The 21807-nt window shown below is 41.6% G+C and overlaps 1 protein-coding gene across 9 annotated transcripts in view; it reads right to left on the reverse strand.

The window, feature by feature from the left end:
* The window catches only part of LOC115151117 (receptor-type tyrosine-protein phosphatase T), a 587678-nt gene that overhangs the window by 52312 nt on the left and 513559 nt on the right, over positions 1-21807 (reverse strand). For all 9 annotated transcript variants that reach the window (XM_029695125.1, XM_029695122.1, XM_029695121.1 and 6 more), the window contains 4 exons: positions 7954-8030; positions 6965-7001; positions 5824-5921; positions 5197-5313 (listed from right to left, as the gene is read on the reverse strand). In XM_029695125.1, coding sequence (XP_029550985.1) covers positions 5197-5313; positions 5824-5921; positions 6965-7001; positions 7954-8030 — 329 coding nt within the window. The remainder of the gene's footprint in view (positions 1-5196; positions 5314-5823; positions 5922-6964; positions 7002-7953; positions 8031-21807) is intronic.

Here is a 21807-nt window from a genome sequence, read left to right on the forward strand (position 1 = left end):
AGTTTGTTAACAAGAAATGTGTGGATTGGTTGAAAAACTAGTTTTAATGACTCCAACCTAAGTGTATGTAAATTTCCGACTTTAATTGTATGTTCAGATTGGCCAAATGGCGTGGGAGAGCTTTGTATGCCTCTCTATGTGTGGAGTAAAGGTTATGTAGAGCTTTTTCACCTCTAGTTGCACAGGTGACAGAAATTATAGAAATTAGGTATGATGGATTTAATATTTCCTGCATTAAAATCAGTGGCCACTAGGAGCACGGCCTTTAGATGAGTATTTTCTTGTTTGCTTATGGCCCTATACACATCATTGAGTGTGGTCTTAGTGCCAGCGTAGGTTTGGGGTGGTAAATAAACAGCTACAAAAAATATGGATGAAAACTCTCTTGGTAAATAGCATGGTCCACAGCTTATCATGAGGTATTCTTACAGGTGAGCAGAACCTCGAGTCTTCCTTAATATTAGAGATCGCACAAATGCTGTTGCTAACAAAGAGACCCACACCATCCCCCTTGAGCTTGCCCGATGCTGCCATTACTTTCCTGCTGACGTATAGAAAAAACAGCTAGAATATTATCCATGTCTTTGTTCAGCCAAGTTTCTGCGAAAAATCGGATATTACAGTTCTTCAGGTCCCGTTGATAGGATAGTCTCGAACGGAGCTCATCCAGTTTGTTCTCCAATGATTCACCAATTTAATACAATGTACAGGTGGATTATTTACTCGCCTCTGTACTTTCATCAGTGTACCCGCATGTTGGCCTCTATATCGTTGTCTCTTTCTCTTCCGATTGTCGGGGATTAGGACCTGGTCTGGGGTAAGCAGTATGTTCTGTGCCACTGACTCTTTGAAGTAGAAATCTTTATCCAAATTGAGGCTAGTGGTTGCTGTTCTGATATCCAGAAGCTATTTTCGGTCATAGAAAACGATGTTGGAAACATTATGTACAAAACAAGTTAAGATCAGCACAAAAAACACAAAATAACAGAATTGGTCAGGAGCCCGTAAAACAGCTGCTATACATTCCAGCGCCATGTAGGTTTACAGTGAACTTCCTCAAAACTGTAGGGCAAACGGGCTCCCATTCCGGCTCAACAACTGAATAAATATAGCTACTGATTGGTTTCTTTAAAAAAAAGTGCATTATGACAACTTGTGTGTATGGGTAACTACTGAGGGAACAAAACAAAGGGGATTTGATAGCTCGGAGACTATTGATTTCCTTTCCTCTGGATGTTCAAATTACATTACGAAATCAATATGTGTAGATAACGAGTAAAGATCTAAGATGTGACACAACAAAGCCACAATGTGCAGTAAATCAAAGATTGTGAGGAAGGTAGGTAGTGCATGGCTCGTGTTTGCCATGGCAACATGAACTCAGCAGAGTAGAAGGTGAGTGGTTCTTACTCTGCTAGGCACGTGGCATGATACTAAAATTTAGACAAGCATTGGCAGTAGAATGGCCCGAACTGAAGAGCTCTGTGACTTTCAACGTGGCAACATCATAGAATGCCATCTTCCAACAAGTCATTATCAAATATCTTCCCTGTTAGAGCTGCTCCGGTCAACTGGCTCAGCCGCGAAGGGGTAGGCCACACAAGCTCACAGAACGGGACCGCCGAGTGCTGAAGCGAGCTCAAATCGTCTGTCCTGGGTTGCAACACTCCCTACTGAGTTCCAAACTGCCTCTGGAAGCAACGTCAGCACAATAACTGTTTGTCGGGAGCTTCATGAAATGGGTTTCCATGGCCGAGCAGCCACACACAAGCCTAAGATCACCATGCGCAATGCCAAGCATCAGCTGGAGTGGTGTAAAGCTCGCCTCCATTGGACTCTGGAGCAGTAGAAACACATTCTATAATGAATCACGCTTCACCATCTGGCAGTCCGATGGACAAATCTGGGTTTGGCGGTTGCCAGTAGAACGCTAGCTGCACGAATGCATAGTGCCAAGTATAACATTTGGTGGAGGAGGAATAATAGTCTGGAGATGTTTTTCATGGTTCGGACTAGGCCCCTTAGTTCTATTGAAGGGAAATCTTAATGCTACAGCATACATTGCCATTGACTGGCCTGCACAGAGACTGTGAGCTGAGGGATGATATTTTTGGGACTAGTCTGGCTTCAGAGAACTTGTCTGCATTATGAGGGAAGTCTACATCCCCGTACAGTGAGATATCGAATCTATTTCTTTGAAATACACTACATGACCAAAAGTATGTGGACATCTGTTAATCGAACATCTCATTTCAAAATCATGTGCATTAATATGGAGTTTGTCCCCCTTTTGCTTCTATAACAGCCTCAACTCTTCTGGTAAGCCTTTCCACTAGATAACGGAACATTTCTGTGGGGACTTGCTTCCATTCAGCAACAAGAGCATAACATGCTGACCAAACCGGACGCGTGCGCCATTGCGCATGCCTACGTCCGTGTGCACCTTTTTACCTGAAATGCACAAGGTCCACTACTCTGACAATTAATCCACAGATAAAACGGTAAACCAAATTTAGTTTCTCATCATCTCTCCTCCTTCCTTCGGGCTTCTTTTTCTTCTTTGGACTTTATATGACGGGTTGGCAACCAACTTTACGGTGCATTACTACAACCGACTGGAGTGAGGACCTCAGTTAATCTTTCAATCACCCACGTGGTTATATGCTCCTAAAAACCAATAAGGAGATGGCACGTAGGTATATGCTCCTAAAAACCAATGAGGAGATGGGAGAGGCCGGACTTGCAGAGCGTTGAGCGTTACAAATAGAACCAATTTCAATTTAAGCGCGTGGCCACGCAGACACTCGTTGATGCGCGCGAGCAGTGTGGGTGCAATGATCGAATAACATGTATGTGTACATTTATTTCACACGCGATGCGAGCGGTGTGGTCAGCATGTAAGTGAGGTTGTGCACTGATGTTGGGCGATTAGGCTCGCAGTCAGTGTTCCAATTCATCCCAAAGTTGTTCGAATGGGGTTAAGGTCAGGGCTCTATGCAGAAAGGTGATGTTCTCCCACACCGATCTCGACAAACCATTTATGTTTGGACCTCGCTTTGTGCATGGGGGCATTATCAAGCTGAAACCGGAAAGGGCCTTCCACAAACTGTTGACACAAAGTTGAAGTCACAGAACCGTTTAGAATGCTGTAGCGTTAAGATTCATTTGCTGACAAGGCTACTCTAGTTGTCATAGTAACGACGGGTATGTGTGCAGTGTTGTAGGCTGATTGGTGGTGGCGCTTGTGCTTCCTATCACTTAGAAGTTATGTACAAGCTAAAGTGACAACAATACCTGCCATGGATGCTTCCCAGTTGCTTTGAATGTTCAAAATCATAGGGTAAGAACACCTTTAAAGCCTCATAGGATAACATGGTCCAGCTTTCCAAACGAGTCCTTTAAAAACAGGTCATTTTTGCCTAGCCACAGCAGTCAATTAGCTAGCTTGGCAGCTGTTTAGCTTTCTAGCACATTCACTAATTTCTTTGTAAACAATTAACAAGCTAGTTACCTAACACATGTTCTTGTCAAACTGTCAACAGAGTAGCTAGTGAGCAACAAGATATGCTGAATAACAGTCTAAAACCACTTGAGGTCAAATTCATCAGATTTGACCATTCATACACAAGTCACATGGCCAGGAATCAGATATGAAGGTGGTTTGAAATGTGGTTTGAAATAACTGATTCCATGAGATTTTTGGCTGTTCAGACTGCAGGAAAAAAAAGATTAGAATCAGATAGGCAAATAAATGGGATTTGAGTCACTTCAAACTTCCAATGTGAACAAGGCTTTAGAGAATCTGCTAGAGTGAATTCACATAAAGTGAGGTATCGAAACAATATATTTGAAATAGAACCCACCAATAAGGATATCAGCCAAGGCAGCAGCACGTAATGGGTGTGGATGTGCGGAAACTGGAAAGTGGACATTTAGAGTATAGTATAACACTGGGCTACAGTAGTAATAATGATCACAGGCTTCACACCTCCACTCCCTTTTAATTCCCATTTAACTGTACTGTATATAAGAATATGTATATATGAATAGTGTGTAAATAGTATTTTTGTTATCTCTTGGTGTCTTTCCTATATATAACTCTTATTAATTGTAATTTTTTATTTGAAATTTAATGTATTATCTTATGTTGTTCTAGTCTTTTACTGTTCTGTACATTGTCATGTATTTGTATGTTTTATGTGGACCCCAGGAAGAGTAGCTGCTGCATGTACAGTAGCTAATGGGGCTCCTAAGAAACTAAACTCTCTGCGCTAATGCTAAGTGCTTAATTGCCATTTGAGTTGGTTAACTGTTTAATCACTGCATGCCAGCGCTGATATGCCGGCAAAGCCCACATAATACTTCAACACTGCAGTTAAAATATATCGCCTGTTTGAAGTATATGGACACTTGGGTCGACAGGTGCAGTATTGAAGGTGGTAACGGTGTAAATCGGGGCAAACTATGTCTAAGTTTGCCAATCCAGTGGGCTCTGTTTTATTTTATTTTCAACAGATTGAAGTCTGTGTGTGTGTACGGGCTTTAAAATCTATCTATCTGTGTGGTGCAGTAAAATAATCCCTTTGGATTCGTCCTTAGTAATGCTTTTCATAATTTCAGAGCTCATTATTTGACGCAATTAAAATGATTTAATACGTTATATTTGAAAGCATACGAAGCGTGAACCCATCACTGTGCACTGCTTTTTAAGGCCCGGGAATTAAGGTCGTGGTGTGATAGTGGAGTTCTGTAATGACAAAGTCCTGTTTCCCTTTCAAATGGAGAGTGTGAGAAGGTTAAAAAAAACTTTTGCTTTCTTGCAAAACTGATGGATTAATTGCATGCCAAATTTGTTGACTACAAGCTGTTGTGTTGTCTGCTTAATCGGCTTTTACAGAGCCACAAAAGATGAATTTCAAGACTATCAAAGCTTGTTAGTTTTGTGACTGTTCCTCTGATGTTTCCCTTTCAAAGGGAGCTAACAGAACAATGGCGTCGAATTCTGAATCCTGCATCCCAATTATATTGTGCTTCTTTCAATGCAAATCCTTACTGATTACTAGTGTTCAATTATACTCTCATTTCCCAGTTGAACAACATAGCTTCACCTTGCAGTCAACCACAAATGTAAATCCGTTTGGTTGGAATGAATGAAAACAAAACAAGAGAGCATGGTTATTGACTTAGTCGGTTTACCTTCTGGACTGTGAAGGTGCGAATGACGTACTCGGCCAGTGGCTCTGTCTCGATCAGTGTCACCTTGATATCTCCGTACACATCAGTCTCGTCAGGCCAGTACCTCACGCACTTCACCTGGGAAGAGAAACATACATGGTCAAATCCTTGTCTCTTAAAGAGGCTGTATGGGACTTTTGCCTCTGGAGTGCAAAAGTCAGACAAAAGTGCTCCTGAAATGGACAGAAATATTACACAGGACCAATCATTTCATTCTATTTCTGTGGTTGATAGTATATTCATAATATACAAAGAGGCCTAATTGAATGGCATTGAAAACAAAAAAAGTAATTTGTTGTTGATTTATTGTGAACATGACATTTGTTGTGAACTATCTGTTGTTGTGAACAGTAATGGCATGAGGTGTAGGGAAGGGGAATATGAGCTATGATTGACACAACCTAACCTACTAAACAACTGGCTTTTCACCAAGTGTTTTTCGAGCAGTGGGGAAAGAAACAGCACAGAAATCCATTCAGCATAAGAACGTTGATTGTCTGCAATAACGTCACACGTTCTTAGCCACATGGCAGTGTCCCCAGAGTAGTACTCCTCTAACACCTTTCAAATCCGCTTTGATGAACTCACCCTACCCACTTCCACCAGGTTCGTAACCATGACGATACTGCCAGAATTCTCTTGCCAGATCATCCTCCAGAAATCTCTCACCGTCTCCTGCATGGGGCCTGGAAGCAGTGGTGTTAAGTACTTAAGTAAAAAATACATTAAAGTACTACTTAAGTCATTTTGGGGGTATCTGTACTTTACTATTTATATTTTTGACAACTTTTTCTTCACCCCTAATGAAAATAAGTACTCATTACTCAGACACCCAAAAGTACTCATTACATGTTGAATGCCTAGCAGGACAGGAAAATGATCCAATTCATGCACTTTTCAAGAGAATACATGGTCATCCCAACTGGCTCTGATCTGGTAGACTCACTAATACAAATGCATCTTTTGTAAATGAGTGTTGGAGTGTGCCCCTGGCTATCCGTAAATAAAATAATAAAAAATAAAATGATGCCGTCTGCTTTGCTTAATATAAGGAATTTAAAATGATGTATACTTTTACTTTTGATACTTAAGTATATTTACAACCAAATACTTTTAGACTTTTACTCAAGTAGTATTTTACTGGGTGTCTTTCACTTTTACTTGAGTAATTTCCTATTAAGGTATCTATATTTTTACTCAAGTCTGACAATTGGGTACTTTTTCCACCACTGCCTGGAAGGAGAAAAGAAAGCAAGGATAATATCAAGAAGTATTGGACAGAGATGATCATAACTGGAACCAGGAAGTACACATAGGAGCCAAGTGTTCGAATTCTGTCATTATGGCTGCATTCCAAATGGTACCCTATGCCTGAGAATGGTACCTTCTATCCCCATAAAGTGCACAACCATTGACTGGAGCTTTTCATTGGCTTCCCAATGCAGTTATACTTTCTGAAGAATCTTGAGATTCATGACATCACCGTCTCATCCTTCATTATCTGATCCCAGAAGGAGAGCAACTTATCCAATGCACAACCGTGCCCACGATCCATTTAAGATAAGGCCCGATTTGTTATGGAACTAAAGGAATGGTGTCTTAAATTTGTTATTGGCTTTAACATTTTTTTTTTTTTAGGGCGTCCAAGTAATTACCTCCCCTACGTCTGGGAACACTTTTCCAGCTGTCTACTGTCTTTCCAGACCTCCCCTCCATCCAATGTAATTACCTTGTGTGGCGATGTAATGTCTTGGTCTATGATACCCCTGTGAGAAAGAAAAGAGAAAACCCTAAGGTGTACTGTAACAGCGCAAGGTCCTTTCCAAATCAGATCAAATCCGAGCCTCTTCATTTTCCTATCCGACAAAATAATAGGCAATTCTGTCATATTGTTCCATCGAGACAAATTGCCTTGTTCAAATGAATATATCAATTTCATATCATGAATACGACATTGTCATTTACCATATCAAGTGGGAACGTGCGTGAAACAAACACATTTTCAAATTCATTACTATTGCAACCACTGTTAGATAAATTAACAATCAACACAGTTGAGGCTCCTAGGGCTAGAGCCAGGTATAACAGTCAATTTTACCAGCGGATCCTGGCACAATTGACCCAGTTATTGTTTTATTAGAGGAAATGGGTCTTGATGACATGATTATAGATACAGCTGTAATGCCGACTTATACTGATGCCGTTTCTCGAAGTGCAGGGCATTCACAGCCCCTAAGCATAATAGAGACAATCATATGGACATTGTCATTAACGTCATTACAGGATGCTTTCATCCAAAGAACAGCAAATACATGCTCAGAAGCGCTGTGTTTGCAGCAGATAATAATATGTCAACTAAGGCACTGCATCTCAGTGCTAGAGGCGTCACTACAGACCCTGGATCAATTCCAGACTGCATCACAACCGGCTGTGATTGGGAGTCCCATAGGGTGGCGCACAATTGGCCCAGCGTCGTCCAGGTTAGGGTTTTAGCCATTATTGTAAATGAGAATTTGTTCTTAACTGACTTGCCTAGTTAAATAAAGGCTAAATAAAAAATATAATAGAGGCACAAAGTAGCAGCATGATCTACTACAGTACCCATTATGCTCTGTGCAATATTTGATTGTATCTTAGTAAAGATCTGGAGTGAAAATAAGACATTATGATAAAAAGTAGCAGTCCATTCCCTTCACGTCTCCACTGCCTCATACTTACGTCTATATAGTTGGCATTCATGTAGTCCGAGTGGGGGTCTCCATCTAGCAGTTGCAGTCTGACACGAGTGTGGTCATCTGTGGGGTCAAATATTCACAAAGAGCAAGCCTAAAGTTACATTTACCCATTTAAGGTTCACACAACAACACCTGAACACCATGTCTGAGGACTACGCCTGTGCTCCAAATGGCACCCTATACCTTATTTCCTTACATAGTGCACTATTGTTGACCAGAGCTCTATGGGCCCTGGTCAAAAGTTGTGCACTAAATAGTGAAAAGGGTGCCATTTAGTACACAGATGCTGCTACCACAGATTATATGCAAAACACACCCTAGGGAGAGAGACTGATTTGTAGTATTTTAATGGCAAAATACCCATTTGTAGGCACCGTATAAGCATCAGTCACTCTGTGTAGTATATTAAACCCATGGTACCGATTATAGAGACATGTTTCTTCCTCTTTGTCAGCGAAACAATTTCCATCTCGAAACTGCCAAAAGCACCACTAGGTCCTTACACAGAGAACATGACTAATCTCACTGCATGACTTAGTTACTTCAACCACAAAATCTACCTCCCTCTCCACAAACACATGACCCATTACTGTAATTTTGACATGTAAAATCTTCAGTGTGACTCTACAGGGCTTCCTCTTGGCAATGAAGTGAGTGATGTTGATGGCAGTGGTGGCGGGGTCTGTTAGAGGAGGAGGAAAGGACCTGATGATGATGGGAGGATGGGTAACACACTGCTTTCGTCTCACTTTGATCTGTGAGAAATGCAAATGTGCTGGCACCGCAGCATGTCTCATGACTGATTTGATGCTCCTGGTTGAAAGGCCCAGCAGCCAGCCAGTCAGCAAGGCATATACTGACGAGGAAAGATTCATATCTGCACTTATCATAGATATTGGCCTATAATCCGGGGTTATCTTCTTTCTGATCTCTCTTTACTGGGCAACGATGGTTAAAAACCAAAATTCCGTTGGTCGGCCGAGCGACTCTCCTCTCCTCTTTCCCCTTTCTATCTCTCCTCTCACATAACCCCCTTAAGCCAGGAGACCATCTGCATGCACCCTGCCCTCCTCCCTTCCACAGATACATGGCATGCAGAGAGTCAGAGGTAACTAAACAAGACTGTGTCAGCTGTCACAACAAAAGCCTGCCTAAGGGGGGCCTCTCCTCAATCCGTGCCCAGAGTGGTGCATATAATTGGGCAAGGACTGGAGGCTCCGGTGTGGATGCTGGCTGGGGATGGGACTGGCCAGGGTAACACTTTATTTGGATAGTCCATCTGTAGTAAGGTTGAATCCCGGAAACGGGTTACCGAGATTTACCGAGATTTACCCCCCAAACCCACTCACTTTTTCAGGGATAAATAACTTTGAGAAACCGGTATATTATGAAACATTATTTATATCAACAGTATGATATGAAATGGAACTGTTAAATTATATGTGATAACAAAATCTGGCTTCTCTATGGCCTTCTCTCTGCTATCTGCATGATCAATCATCAACAGGGAGCGCAGTTCACAATGCATCACATAATAGTAACTTATTTTCTTGTGACTGGTAGGCCTACATTTTCATCAGCATAATCTATTCTACAGTAATATAAGGACTGAATGCAGGTCTAATTTACGCATCTCCATCTGGCTTTCAAGGGTCACCTTAGTTGTTCATTATTGCAGCAGCAGAGTTTTAAAGGAGCCTATCACTTGAATATCATTGCTTTAAATCAGTTCATACGCAAGCATTCTCTCGCAATCTTTCTCTCTCCATCAATTTCATTCAAATTGCATCCAAAATAGATAATCCTGTTAAAGATAGATTTTTAGATATGTTTGCAAATTTATTGAACATTAAATATAGAAATGTCTAAATTACATAAGTATGCACACCCCTGAGTCAATACATGTTAGAATTACCTTTAGCAACGATTACAGCTGTGAGTCCTTCTGGGTAAGCCTCTAAGAGCTTTGCACACCTGGATTGTACATTATTTGTCCATTATTCTTGCCATAGATTTTCAAGCAGATTTAAGTCAAAATTGTAACTCGGCCTCTCAGGAACATTCAGTGTCTTCTAACACCAGCGTAGACCTGGCCTTGTGTTTTAGGTGAATTCATCTCCCAGTGTCTGGTGGAAAGCAGACTAAACAAGGGTTTCCTCTAGGATTTGGCCGGTGCTTAGCTCCAATCCTTAACGATTACACGCATACCCATAACATATTGCAGCCACCACTATGATTGAAAATATGGAGAGTGGTACTCAGTAATGTGATGTATTGGATTTGCCACAAATGTAACACTTTGTATTCAGGACAAAAAGTGAATTGCTTTAGTGCCTTGTTGCAAACAGGATGCATGTTTTAGAATATGTTTTATTCTGTACAAGCTTACTTCTTTTCACTCAGTCAATTAAGAGTATTGTAGAGTAACTACAATGTTGTTGATGCATCCTCAGTTTTCTCCTAACACAGCCAATAACTCTGTAACTATTTTAACGTCGCCATTGGTCTCATGCTGAAATCCCTGAGCGGTTTCCTTCCTCTCCTGCAACTGAGTTAGGAAGGACGCTTGTATCTTTGTAGTGACTGGGTGTATTGATACACCATCCAAAGTGTAATTAAGAACTTCACCATGCTCAAAGGCATATTCAATGTCTGCTTTTCTTTTTTTAACCAATCTACCAATAGGTGCCCTTCTTTGCGAAGCATTGTAAAACCTCCCTGGTCTTTGTAGTTGAATCTGTGTTTCAAATTCACTGCTCGACTGAGGGACCTTACAGCTAATTGTATATGTGGGGTTCAGATATGAGGTAGTTATTCAAAAATCTTGTTGAAGTCTATTATTGCACACAGAGTGTGTCGATCCAAGTAATTATGTGACTTAAGATATTTTTTACTGTTGAATTTATTTAGGCTTGCCATAACAAAGGGGTTGAATACTTATTGACTCAAGACTAATTTCATTTTCATTGTTAACTCATTTCATTCTTTATTAATTTGTAAAAATTATAATAATTCCACTTAAAAAATTATGGGGTATTGTGTGTAGGCCAGAGACACAACATCTCAATTGAATCCATTAGAAATTCAGGCTGTAACACAATAAAAGGTGGAAAAAGTCTAGGGGTGTGAATACTTTCTGAAGGCACTGTATATTTAGCTAATGAATGATGGGTTATGCATAAGCTTTTAACTTATAGCCTCTGTCTCTTGCGCAATATACACCTGCACTCCGTTGTCCTCGCCTTAAAAAAAACGCTCCTTAGCACTTGGAGTCCCAGGAAAATCTAGACTAGAATAGCTTGCTGGAATTATAATTTTTAGCATTTCTTATACTAATAGATTTTTCGAAGAGAGATGCAAGCTCTTGTTTTCTGAATGTTAAATACAGCAGCCCAATTGAACTCACTGGGAGTTTCAATAAAGAGAGAATGAGCGATGGCGGCAGGCTATAGCAGTTTTTTAATCAGACTATCACCCATAACCACTCAATCTTCGTGAAGAGACGTGAAAGCCGTCTACATCTTATTGTACTACTATATGCCATTACAATGATGAAGATCAAGGACAACAACACTTATTTCATTTAACTGTAAAAAGCAAGGAAGGAATTAAGCAACAATAGAGAGAGAAAGAGATTGGCTAATGCGCACATCGCACAATATTAGGTGAAAATTATGAAAGGTAGCCTATATATGCATCAGCCTACTAATTATAAAACATTTAAATAGGCCCTATTATTTTTCAAAATTAAAATCACATTTACTAGCCTATAATTGTAACTTTGTAGGACACATTTCCTGGACTAGTATACCATGTTCTCTCCCAGCTTCCTGGTTTGAATGAGGTGCGTAATTCCAGTCATTATAATATAGTATAATATAATAAAGTACAGTAATACAGTCACACTCAAAAATATTAGCCTACTGGAGCTTTTAATTTATTTACCCAAGAGGGCATACTGTAGCTACACCTATGGGCTTTTATGTTTTTCTGTCATGTGTCATATGCGGTAGCATATACAGTATATTATATATGCTGTATTGGATAATGACATAATCATTTGGGCTTTAATGTATGGCTCATCAGGCTCAGGTGGTATCTGGTTTGAATTGTCATGCCGATAGAACCCTCATATGCCTTGAGCACCATACGCCTCAAGCACACTCCCAATAAAGCCCATTCCTCATACAGAGGGGTCCTGAACTCATTACTGATTCATACTACTGACTCCTCGGCTGAACTATTGATTCTCTTTTGCTGCTCTGTCATCTTTTTTACTGTTTCTTGTAAAAGTTTGGTACAAGGGCTTGTTTACTTTGGACTTTTCAAGAACTGGAATTCTGGGGAGCAGTTTGGTCTTGAGTAGATGGCATTTCTGATTTTGTAAACTAAATTTGTATTGTTTTTGTCTAGCTCTATTCAAATCCAGACATATTTTTCTGCTTTATATGCTTAGAATGACACTTCCAGTTTTGGCGGGAAATACCGGGTTACCCTGGAGAAAAGTGATTTATTCTCGGTATGGAACATTTGCAAAATACCGGGAAAATATTCAACCCTAATCTGTTGATGATCCACAGACTATTTACAGACTATAAATAAAATGTAAACTAACTATCCCTAACCCTAAAATGAACCCTAACCCTAGTCCTAACTCTAACCTTAAAACCCTTATCCTTATTCTAAACCTAACTCTAACCATAGCAAGCAGTTGCTTATCAACATATAGTTTGTTGATAGTTTGACCATCTGTAACAGCATCTTACCTGTGGTAAAATATTCATCATCTCCTCCATCGGGATTACTGAGCAGGATTACTGGGTCTTTCATTCCAGCCCTGATGCACCCGAGCCAGGATCCTGGATGACGGCTGGCAGGGGGTTGTGTGAAGGGTAAAAAGGAGGCAGGACGTTCTTGGCGCCACAGAGTACCCTGCTCACACAAGGTTTCCCTGTACAAGCCTCCAGGCTATAACACTCATATGCCTTGAGCACCATACGCCTCAAGCACACTCCCAATAAAGCCCATTCCTCATACAGAGGGGTCCTGAACTCATTACTGATTCATGCTACTGACTACTCGGCTGAACTATTGATTCTCTTTTGCTGCTCTGTCGTCTTTTTTTTTACTGTTTCTTGGAAAAGTTTGTTGCAGGGGCTTGTTTACTTTGGACTTTACAAGAACTGGAATTCTGGGGAGCAGCTTGGTCCATATGAACTTGAGTAGAAGGCATATCTGATTTTGTATACTAAATTTCTATTGTCTTTGTCTGCTGTCTATAAAATTCTGTCTCTGACACCAACAGAATATCACAATCACCATTTCACATTCTAAATCAGGGAAAAGTTAACATTGTGCAATTCTACACATTTTGCCATGGAGCATAGAGAAAATGTTGCCCTTTTAAGGCATGATTGCTGCAATTCGACACATTTTGCAATCGGGCAGGGAGGAAAATGTGCAGTTTTACAGCTAATTTCCTGAAAATCTTCATATTTTGCCATAGAGTAGAGGGAAATGTTAGCCGTTTTTAACATGAAATCTGAGTGAGAGTGACAAAATCAGTGGGGGACCCCCATGATAAGGCCTACTACAAGTTTAGATAGCTGGCTACTAGACCAATCTACAAACATTTTACTGACATGGGCTAATTGAGTGACTATCAGTGACTGACTTAACAAGAAAAAAACTGCTGATGCACAAACAAATTTATCCAAGGCCATGGGCCGCCAGTTGTCCATGCCTGGTCTAGGACTACAGTGAAAAGGTAGGCATGTTTAAAAACACAGCAGCGTCAACATGAATTGCTGATTGAGGGGACCTGGCTTCTCTGTGTAACGCGTGGTATGTCACAGCTCCATTAATCACTAAAGCCTATGTTGTCGCCAGAGAGTTTATACATTGCCACTAAACTGTCAATGTGGCTGAACGCATTATGGACTTTAATAGCCTGTTAAAGTCAGCCCTCCTGGAGGTTCCGCTGTCAAACAGGCAGAATGCTGTTTCCAAGCTGATTGTCCCGCAAAGCATGCTGGTAGTCGACTGATCCGATTTAATCCTGTTCAGCAGCTCAGAGATTAGACTCTGCCTCGAGGTGTACCTGAGAGATGCTGAGGGTTTCATCAACAACGCTAACTGTTTACTTTGACCCTGTTCAACGAGAAGCCCATGTTTGGTCAAGTGTCATCCAGATCGAGAGTGGTTAACAGTGGAGGAAGAATATATAACAAGGAGAGGAGAAGGGAGGTCTTTGCCCAACAAGGAATATTGAAATGTACTGTTAAAATATACTGTATTTTATATCAGACTCTTTTTTTAAACTAGACAGTCTAAGGATCAGTGGGTTCCTTTAAATAAATGCAAACTATTTTCTCTAATAAGTTAGTAGTTGTCAATCACACATTGTAGCTCTTAGCACGACTAGAAGCCACTACATCACCGGATTCCTGCCGTGAGCTCTGGACCTTTGCCTCGGATCATTGCAGCTAGCTAGCTGCTACCGAGTGGCTATAGTGGCTAACGCCCTTATCCGGACGCTAGCACCAGTTAGCCAGTTAGCCTCGAGCGTATCACCCGGCTAGCAAACAAAATTACTCCAGCTACAATACCTCTTTTGCCAATTGGCCTGGACCCTTTGTCGACACGGAGCCCCGCCGATCCATCACGACTGGTCTGCCGACGTAATTCCATTCGATGTGCTCTCTACCGGCCTTTGTCGGATGTCTGTGAAGACGCTTCTGCTAGCCCCAGCCTGCTAACTTTAGGATCGCCGTGTCCCCCGCTTTCTGGGGCAGTAACGACTACCTAACGGCTTCCCTGTTTCATCTTTTGCTGTTCACTGGACCCCTTGATCACCTGGTTACATAGCTGATGCCTGCTGGACTGTTCATTAATCACGGTACTCCATTTTTGTTTATTTTGTTTATCTGTCGGCCCCAGACTCGAACTCAGGCCCTGTGTGTAGTTAACTGACCCTCTCTACCCATTCATTGCCATTTTACCTGTTCTTGTTGTCTTAGCTGATTAGCTGTTGTTGTCTTACCCATTGTTGTCTTAGCTAGCTCTCCAAATCAACACCTGTGATTGCTTTATGACTCTCTTTATGTCTCTCTCTAATGTCAATATGCCTTGTATACTTTTGTTTAAGGTTGTTATCATTGTTTTATTTTACTGCGGAGCACCTAGCCCCACTCAACATGCCTCAGATATCTTTTTTGTCCCACCTCCCACACATGCGATGACCTCACCTAGTATAAGTAGTGCCTCCAGAGATGCAACCTCTCTTATCGTCACTCAATGCCTGGGTTTACCTCCACTGTACCCGCACCCTACCATACCCCTGTCTGTACATTATGCCCTGAATCTATTCTACCACTACCAGAAATCAACTCCTTTTACTCTCTGCCCCCAACGCACTAGATGACCAGTTTTGATAGCCCGTAGCCGTACCCTCATCCTACTCCTCCTCTGCTCCTTGGATGACGTAGAGGTTAATCCAGGCCCTGTGTGTCACCAGGCGCTCTCATTTGTTGACTTCTGTAACTGTAAAAACCTTGGTTTCATGCATGTTAACATCAGAAGCCTCCCCCCTAAGTTTGTTCTACTCACTGCTTTAGAACACACCGCCAACCCTGATGTCCTTGCCGTGTCTGAATTGTGGCTTAGGAAGGCCACCAAAAATTCTGAGATTTAAATCCCCAACAACAACATTTTCCATCAAGATAGAACTGCCAAAGGGGGAGGAGTTGCAATCTACTGCAGAGATAGCCTACAATGTTCTGTCGTACTTTCCAGGTCCATGCTCAAACAGTTCAAGCTTCTAATTTTAAAAATTAATCTCTCCAGAAATAAGTCTCTCACTGTTGCCGCCTGTTATAGACCCCCCTCAGCTCCCAGCTGTGCCCTGGACACCATATGTGAATTGATTGCCCCCCATATATCTTCAGAGTTCGTTCTGTTAGGTGACCTAAACTGGGATATGCTTAACACCCCGGCCGTCCTACAATCTAAACTAGATGCCCTCAATCTCACACAAATTATCAAGGAACCCACCAGGTGCAACCCTAAATCTGTAAACATGGGCATCATCATAGATATTATCCTGACCAACTTGCCCTCCAAATACACCTCTGCTGTTTTCAATCAGGATCTCAGCGATCACTGCTTCATTGCCTGCATCCGTTATGGGTCTGCGGTCATACGACCACCCCTCATCACTGTCAAACGCTCCCTAAAACACTTCTGCGAGCAGACCTTTCCAATCGACCTGGCCCAGGTATCCTGGAAGGATATTGACCTCATCCCGTCAGTAGAGGACACCTGGTTGTTCTTTAAAAGTAATTTCCTCACCATATTAAATAAGCATGCCCCTTTCAAAAAAAATGTAGAACTAAGAACAGATATAGCCCTTGGTTCACTCCAGACCTGACTGCCCTTGACCAGCACAAAAACATCCTGTGGCGTACTGCACTAGCATCGAATAGTCCCCGCAATATGAAACTTTTCAGGGAGGTCAGGAACCAATACACACAGTCAGTTTGAAAAAGCTAACCTTTGCTTTCCTAACAGAAATTTGCATCCTGTAGCTCTAACTCCCAAAAGTTCTGGGACACTGTAAAGTCCATGGAGAAAAAGATCACCTCCTCCCAGCTGCCCACTGCACTGAGGCTAGGAAACACTGTCACCACCAATAAATCCACAATCGAGAATTTCAATAAGCATTTATCTACTGCTGGCCATGCTTTCCTCCTGGCTACCCCAACCCCGGCCAACAGCTCCGCACCCCACACAGCGACTACCCAAGCCTCCCCAGCTTCCCCTTCACCCAAATCCAGATAGCAGATGTTCTGAAAGAGCTGCAAAACCTGGACCCGTACAAATTAGCTGGGCTTGACAATCTGGACCCACTCTTTCAAAATGTATCTTCCGCCATTGTTGCATCCCCTATTACTAGTCTGTTCATGCTCTCTTTCGTATCGTCCGAGATTCCTAAAGATTGGAAAGCTGCCGTGGTCATCCCCCTCTTCAAAGGGGGTGACACTCTAGACCCAAACTGTTATAGACCTAAATCCATCCTGCCCTGCCTTTCAAAAGTTTTCGAAGGCCAAGTTAACAAACAGATCACTGACCATTTCGAATCCCACCATACCTTCTCCGCTGTGCAATCCGGTTTCCGAGCTGGTCACGGGTGCACCTCAGCCACGCTCAAGGTTCTAAACGATATCATAACCGCCATCGATAAAAGACAGTACTGTGCAGCTGTCTTCCTCGACCTGGCCAAGGCTTTCGACTCTGTTAATCAGCGTATTCTTATCGGCAGACTCAACATCCTTGGATTCTCAAAAACTGCCTCGCCTGGTTCACCATCTATTTCTCAGATAGAGTTCAGTGTGTCAAATTGGAGGGCCTGTTGTCCGGACCTCTGGCAGTCTCTGTGTTGGTACCACAGGGTTCAATTCTCGGGCCGACTCTTTTCTCTGTATATATCAATGATGTCACTCTTGCTGCGGGTGATTCCTTTATCCATCTCTACGCAGACGACACCATTCTGTATACATCTGGCCCTTCTTTGGACACTGTTAACAAACCTCCAAACGAGCTTCAATGCCAAACAACACTCCTTCCGTGGCCTCCAACTGCTCTTAAACGCTAGTAAAACTAAATGCATGCTCTTCAACTGATTGCTGACCGCACCTGCCCGCCCGACTAGCATCACTACTCTGGAGGGTTCTGATTTAGAATATGTGGACAACTACAAATACCTAGGTGTCTGGCTAGACTGTAAACTCTCCTTCCAGACTGATATTAAACATCTCCAATCCAAAATTAAATCTAAAATCGGCTTCCTATTTTGCAACAAAGCCTCCTTCACTCACGCTGCCAAACATACCCTAGTAAAACTGACTATCCTACCAATCCTCGACTTTGGCGATGTCATTTACAAATTAGCCTCCAACACTCTACTCAGCAAACTAAATGCAGTCTATCACAGTTCCATCCATTTTGTCACCAAAGCCCCATATACCACCCACCACTGCGACCTGTATGCTCTCGTCGGCTGGCCCTCTGGCTATTCGTTGCCAGACCCACTGGCTCCAGGTCATCTATAAGTCTTTGCTAGGTAAAGCTCCGCCGTATCTGAGCTTACTGGTCACCATAACAACACCCACCCATAGCACATGCTCCAGCAGGTATACAGTTAAAGTCAAAAGTTTACATACACCTTAGCCAAATACATTTAAATTCAGTTTACACAATTCCTGTCATTTAATCCTAGTAAAAATTCCCTGTCTTAGGTCAGTTAGGATCACCACTTTATTTTAAGAATGTGAAATGTCAGAATAATAGTAGAGAGAATGATTTATTTCAGATTTTATTTCTTTCATCACATTCCCAGTGGGTCAGAAGTTTACATACACTCAATTAGTATTTGATAGCATTGCCTTTAAATTGTTTATCTTGGGTCAAACTTTTCGGGTAGCCTTCCACAAGCTTCCCAAAATAACTTGGGTGAATTTTGGCCCATTCCTCCTGACAGAGCTGGTGTAACTGAGTCAGATTTGTAGGCCTCCTTGCTCGCACACGCTTTTCAGTTCTGCCAACACATTTTCTATGGGATTGAGGTCAGGGCTTTGTGATGGCCACTCAATACCTTGACTTTGTTGTCCTTAAGCCATTTTGCCACAACTTTGGAAGTATGCTTGAGGTCATTGGGTAACGATCGTCATAAGGAGTAGACCAAGGTGCAGCGTGGTAAGTGTTCATCTTTATATTTATTTTAAATCAGAACACTAAAAACAAAATAATGAACAATGATAACGACCGTCACGTCTTGCAGGCTTTACAAGCAGTACAAAAATAAGATCCCACAACTCAAGGAAGGAAAAGGGCTGCCTAAGTATGGTTCCCAATCAGAGACAACGATAGGCAGCTGCCTCTGATTGGAAACCATACCTGGCCAAAACCTAGAAATAGAAACCATAAGAATGCCCACCCCACACCCTGACCTAACAACATAGAGAAATATACTGTCTCTCTCAGGTCAGGGCGTGACACATTGTCCCTTTGGAAGACCCATTTGCGACCAAGCTTTTAACTTCCTGACTGAGATGTTGAGATGTTGCTTGAATATATCGACATAATTTTCCTGCCTCATGATGCCATCTATTTTGTGAAGTGCACCAGTCCCTGTGGGTGGCAGCAAAGCACCCCCACAACATGATGCTGCCACCCGCATGCTTCACAGTTCGGAAGGTATTCTTCGGCTTGCAAGCTTTCCCCTTTTTCCTCCAAAGATAACGACGGTCATTATGGCCAAACAGTTCTATTTTTGTTTCATCAGACCAGAGGACATTTCTCCAAAAAGTACGATTTTTGTCCCCATGTGCAGTTGCAAACTGTAGTCTGGCTTTTTTATGGCGGTTTTGGAGCAGTGGCATCTTCCTTGCTGAGCGGCCTTTCAGGTTATGTCGATATAGGACTCGTTTTACTGTGGATATAGATACTTTTGCACTTGTTTCCTCTAGCATCTTCACAAGGTCCTTCGCTGTTGTTCTGGGATTGATTTGCACTTTTCGCACCAAAGTACGTTCATCTCTAGGAGACAGAACACGTCTCCTTACTGAGCGGTATGACGGCTGCGTGGTCCCATGGTGTTTATACTTGCGTACTATTGTTTGTACAGATGGATGTGGTACCTTCAGGCATTTGGAAATTGCTCCCAAGAATGAACCGGACTTGTGGAGGTCTACAATTTTTTTCAGAGGTCTTGGCTGATTTCTTTTGATTTTCCCATGATGTCAAGCAAAGGGGCACTGAGTATGTAGGTAGGCCTTGAAATACATCCACAGGTACACTTCTAATTGACTCAAATAATGTTGTCACGGCTGTCTGAGGGATCGGACCAAAACGCAGCATGTTTGTAGTTCCACATTATTATTTATTCGTGAAACGTAATGCAATACACTAAATAACTGAATATACAAAAACAACCATCCGTGACGCAGAGAGAAACAAACACTACTCAAAAGATAACTCACAAAACAGGAAGAGAAAAACCCCTACTTAAATATGATCTCCAATCAGAGGCAACGAGGATCAGCTGCCTCCAATTGGAGATTAACCCAAACTTCCCCAACATAGAAATAGAAAAACTAGAACTTAAACATAGAAATAGAAAACATAGAAAAACACCCCCTACTCTACTATAGAAAATGACATCTTACTAGGGTCAGGACGTGACAAATGTCAATTAGCCTATCAGAAGCTTCTAAAGCTATGACATAATTTTTTTGAATTTTCCAAGCTGTTTAAAGTCACTGTCAACTTAGTGTATGTAACGTCTGACCCATTGGAATTGTGATACAGTGAATTATAAGTGAAATAACTGGCTGTAAACAATTGTTGGAAAAATTACTTGTATCATGCACAAAGTAGATGTCTTAACCGACTTGCCAAAATTATAATTTGTTAACAAGAAATGTGTGGAGTGGTTGAAAAACGAGTTTTAATGACTCCAACCTAAGTGTATATAAACTTCCGACTTCAACGATATCTCACTAGTCATCCCCAAAGCCAACACCTCCTTGGGACGCCTATCCTTCCAGTTCTCTGCTGCCAATGACTGGAACGAATTGCAAAAATCGCTGAAGTTGGAGAATTATATCTCCCTCACTAACTTTAAGCATCAGCTATCTGAGCAGCTTACTGATTGCTGCAGCTATACACAGCCCATCTGTAAATAGCCCATCCAACTACCTACCTCATCCCCGTATTGTTTTTATTTACTTTTTTTGCTCTTTTGCACACCAGTATTTCTTCTTGCACATCATCATCTGTACATCTATCTTTCCAGTGTTAATTCGCTAAATAGTAATTACTTTGCTACTATTGGCCTATTTATTGCCTTAGCTCCTTACTCCATTTGCACACACTGTATATAGACTTTTCTATTGCGTTATTGACTAATTTTGCTTATCCCATGTGTAACTCTGTGTTGTTTTTTGTTGCACTGCTTTGCTTTATCTTGGCCAGGTCGCAGTTGTAAATGAGAACTTGTTCTCAACTGGCCTACCTAGTTAAATAAAGGTGAAATAGAAATAAAATTAAAATAAACATAAATTACAAGCTATTAATCATAATATCTTGTAATTATACCCCAGTTACATCATACAGTTGTTAATACCAAGAGTTTAATAACCTCACTCAATTGGGTCCTATTTACTGTATGCTATGGATATTTTATCAATGCTTCCTAAGAGTTTTATTATTTTTTACATTGATGCCAGGTGCAAAAAAGCACCCAATAAACATTGGGAAGTGTGTCAAGGGAATTCTAATCGTCAGTATCGGTCAATACATCAGAGAATTTCTAAGGCAGCGACTTCAAGGTAACCTCTGAAGATACTTCAATGTTACGTGCCGGGAATGAATGCCAGTTATATGTGTGACTTGCAAAGAGCCTAAGCTTTGACAGACGTGCACACAAACATGAAGCCCAACTTGAAGGGAATCGACTATCGGCGAGCCATCAGAGTGGTGGTTACATCTGTGTTCTTTTTAATGGAAATTAAAAACTGCGACAATTATTATTCAGGGAGCACTTCTTTGCAAGGCACCTTCTGACAGTGTTACACATGATCCAAAACACACTCTAGTGAGTGACAGTTTGTGTAATAAAATGCTCTACAATCATATAAGTCAGTTGAGGTTGTGTTGTTGACCCAGTCATTGGGCAATAGTGCGGTATTGGTTCATGTCTGAAGCAGGTTGCATCAGGTAAAGCCCTCTCGATTGCTTTTCCTGGAGAGAGAGGATATAATTGTAATGACAATGAATA

Source organism: Salmo trutta, chromosome 16 (assembly GCF_901001165.1).
Source record: "Salmo trutta chromosome 16, fSalTru1.1, whole genome shotgun sequence".
Taxonomy (NCBI): Eukaryota; Metazoa; Chordata; class Actinopteri; order Salmoniformes; family Salmonidae; genus Salmo; species Salmo trutta.